This window comes from Etheostoma spectabile, chromosome 11, assembly GCF_008692095.1.
Source record: "Etheostoma spectabile isolate EspeVRDwgs_2016 chromosome 11, UIUC_Espe_1.0, whole genome shotgun sequence".
In the NCBI taxonomy this organism is placed as follows: Eukaryota; Metazoa; Chordata; class Actinopteri; order Perciformes; family Percidae; genus Etheostoma; species Etheostoma spectabile.
The window spans coordinates 19,025,475-19,029,277 of record NC_045743.1 but is presented as its reverse complement, the minus strand read 5'-3'; the positions used below and the strand labels follow the sequence as shown (position 1 = coordinate 19,029,277).

Sequence of the window (3,803 nt, the reverse complement as noted above, 5' to 3'; positions counted from 1 at the left end):
TTGCCAGTAAGTTACTGTGAATTTTACATTACATTTTTACAGTGTAATTTAGTTGGTTTTGATAAGACAACACAAAAGGTCTACGTAGTGAGTCTTTGCTTTTTAGATTTTGGTGGTGCTCTCAGTTGCAGTGCAGATTGTGTCTTCACTGTCGGTTGTCATTGTTGTATTATTATTGTATTATTATTATTAGAGGTGAGTCCAGAGGAGGAGGAGGAGGAAGACCAGGAGGTTGACCCATTAAAACGCTCAGGGATCCCCTTCGGAGGCCTGATCCACGACATCCGCCGCCGCTACCCGCACTACGTCAGCGACCTGAAAGACGCGTTGGACATGCAGTGCATCGCCGCCGTCATCTTCATCTACTTTGCTGCACTGTCGCCCACTATCACCTTCGGAGGCCTGCTGGGTAAACTGGAACTACAGGAAACAATGCATTTGGATTCCATGTCGTTTTCATACCTGTGCTCTAATGTGTGTGTGTTTTTTGGACACACAGGAGAAAAAACAGAGGGCATGATGGGAGTGACTGAGCTTATTGTGTCTACTGCAACTCTTGGAGTCATATTCTCGCTGCTCGGTGGTCAACCCCTCCTCATCATAGGTTTCTCCGGACCCTTACTCGTGTTTGAAGAAGCCTTCTACAAGGTACTGACAACATACAGCTCGTATGATTAAAACAGAATATCCACTTTTGATTATATTTGTTTAACTTCAGATGTCACTGCGTCTTCTTAGTTTATTTATTTAAAGAGATTCCTTTCTATTTATTTAGCTGTTTCTTTTAAGATCTAATTATTGGGGCGACCTCTAGCTCACCCAGTAAGAGCGTGCGCCCCATGTAGGCTAAGAGGTCCGGGATCGAGTCCCACCTTTCCCGTCTGTCCACTGTGACGGTCTCCTTAAAGGGGGGGAAAAAATAATCTATTATTTTATTTTATTTTTCCTAAAATACAATACACTTTTGATAAGAGGACTTTTTTTTTTGCACAGTTTATATTAAAAAATAAGTCTTTTTTTGTCTTTTCTCTGCAGCTCCTTCTGTCTAAATAAATCATCAGAAAATCGTATCATGAACTTAAAACCGTTAGAATCATGAGTTGAGTGTACAGTATCTTCACATCTCTACCTAAGAGTATACACAGTATACCACACACCACATACTCCAGTTTTTGTGTTGCATTTTGTGTCCCCTGAACATGTAACTAACATGTCTGCGTCTTATCACTCAGTTCTGTCAGGCCCAGAACTTTGAGTACCTGACTGGCCGTGTGTGGATCGGTTTCTGGCTCATCTTCATCGTCCTGGTGATTGTGGCAGTAGAGGGCAGCTTCCTCGTTCGCTACATCTCACCCTTCACCCAGGAGATCTTTGCTTTCCTCATCTCCCTCATCTTCATTTATGAGACTTTTTCAAAACTCTTCAAGGTACACCGAGACACTATTTATGCATATTTCCCCATACCAATAAACCCAGATAATTACTCATTCTTTATGATTGGGGCTGCAGCTATTGATTATTGTCATAGTCAATTAATGTGTTGATCATTTTCTCGATTACTTGATTAGTTATTGTCAACACGAAGTCCTCAAATGTCTTGTTTTGTCCACAACTCAAAGATATTCAGTTTATGGTCATAGAGGAGCGAAGAAACTAGAACATATTCACATTTAACAAGTTGGAATCAGAGACATTTTACCTTTTAATTTTCATGAGAAATGACTCAAACGGATAAATTGATTATTAAAATACATGCTAATTAATTTAATAATTGACAACTAATCGATACATTTTGCAGCTCTGATTAGGAGTAATAGTACAATAATTATTAGTTGATAGCATCTAGGAATTAGGTTGAATCCTTCCCTTGTCATATCAGCAGAGAAAGCCACTGCAAACAATCCACACAGGATAAAACTGAGACTCCCTTCTTGTTTCCAGGTGTTTAAGGAACATCCGCTGATGTCAATGTACCCCAGTGACTCCACCCCAGATTCTGAGCTTCAACAAGCTGATGGCGCCATTTTAAACCAGCCCAACACTGCTCTTATGTCTATGGTCCTCATGATGGGCACTTTCTTAGTGGCTTTCTTCCTCAGGAAATTCAGAAACAGTCGTTTTTTAGGTGGCAAGGTACCCTGCTTTACTGAGTCTCCTAATAACTTTAAATTCAAACAGTGGAAGTCAGCATGGGCCTTTAAAGAGACCCTGTGGAGCTCTCTTGTAAGCTAGTGCACACCCTCCTCAGGGTTCCTTTAAATCCACTTATTTTGACAAAGTCAACTCAGACATAATGTGTATTTTCAATACACCATATATTTTATGTACGGATTGTGGATTTTATTACACTGTGTGAATATTTGTCCAAATTTAGTCAATCAGAAGGTGCGTCCAGTACAGCTACAGGGAATCCTGTCAGAGGAGTTGTTTTCAGCAGTGTCACAGTAAATCACCTTATAGTCTGACCTTATAGCGACAAAACAGCCCAGAATCAAAGTTTGATTTTAATTTTTACTGATCCCCATTGGGGAAATAACAATTTACCCCCTGTTTTGTTAGTACACACTACACAGAGGCCTGAAATATACACACAAGTTCAGGACCTATTCATGCACAAATGGATAGGATGGATGGATCTACACTCCATACTTGGGTCCATTTGGGGACTTGCACCAGCAACCCTCCGGTTCCCAACCCAACTCCTTATGGACTGAGCTACTGCCAATATATTAGGGTGCATACATAAAGATACAAACATATTGCAGATTACTGTAATAAGAATATACAATAAAAAACAAACAAAACAAATATATACAAAATATCTGTTATGTATAAGATACCTACAATGCATATAGTACAGATACTTTAATGTGGTCATGCTTTTCATTCTAACCAACAACACTGCTGTTTCTGATAAACAACAATATGTACACTTTAGAAACAGAAGCACCAATCTTGTATGTTAGCAATAGCGGGAAAGTGAGCTTTATATAAATTTGTATGTGCTGAAGGTTAACTTGATTTTATTGAGGTTTGGTTTCTCATTATCCCCAGGCCAGAAGAATCATTGGGGACTTTGGCATCCCTATCTCAATTCTAGTTTCAGTGTTGGTGGATTACTCCGTTACTGATACGTACACGCAGGTAACTGTCATGTCAATTACATCCGTCACAGCAACAGTTGTATTACGGCTCCAACAAATCAGGGCTTTCTTTTCCTCAGTGCTGAAAATGATCTTTATCTACTTTCAGAAACTGAATGTGCCACCGGGCTTCTCAGTCACCTCCCCTGACAAGAGGGGCTGGTTCATTAGTCCCTTTGGGGACAAGCGTCCCTTTCCCACCTGGATGATGGGCGCGTCCATTGTACCTGCCATCCTCGTCTTCATCCTCATTTTCATGGAAACTCAGATCACATCGTACGTACAGTATGATTATCTACAGTGGTGATGTTGGGGGTGTACGGTAGAATATGTGTGTGTTTGTGTGTGTGTTCTTGTTTGACTATATTTGTGGGGTCCATAAACCGTGAGTCAAGTGTAAGTGTGGGGTCCTGACAGCTTTGTGGGGCCAAAATGCTGGACCCCGCAACTTTAAAGGGCTGTTTGAGGGTTAAGACTTGCTTTTAGGATTAGGGTTAGAATCAGGTCATGGTTAGGGTGAGGGTAAGGGTTAAGGTTAGGCATTTAGTTGTGATGGTTAGGGTTAGGGAATGCATTATGTCAGTGATAGGTCCCCACAAAGATAGTGCCACAAATCTGTGTGTGTGTGTGTGTGTGTGTGTGTGTGTGTGTGTGTGTGTG

The 3,803-nt window shown here is 40.9% G+C and overlaps 1 protein-coding gene across 4 annotated transcripts in view; it reads left to right on the top strand.

The window, feature by feature from the left end:
• slc4a3 (solute carrier family 4 member 3) overlaps window positions 1-3,803 on the top strand; it is a 63,391-nt gene that overhangs the window by 50,163 nt on the left and 9,425 nt on the right. For all 4 annotated transcript variants that reach the window (XM_032529728.1, XM_032529730.1, XM_032529731.1 and 1 more), the window contains 6 exons: window positions 194-409; window positions 500-648; window positions 1,233-1,427; window positions 1,942-2,133; window positions 3,055-3,144; window positions 3,253-3,419. In XM_032529728.1, the coding sequence (XP_032385619.1) occupies window positions 194-409; window positions 500-648; window positions 1,233-1,427; window positions 1,942-2,133; window positions 3,055-3,144; window positions 3,253-3,419 (1,009 nt within the window). The remainder of the gene's footprint in view (window positions 1-193; window positions 410-499; window positions 649-1,232; window positions 1,428-1,941; window positions 2,134-3,054; window positions 3,145-3,252; window positions 3,420-3,803) is intronic.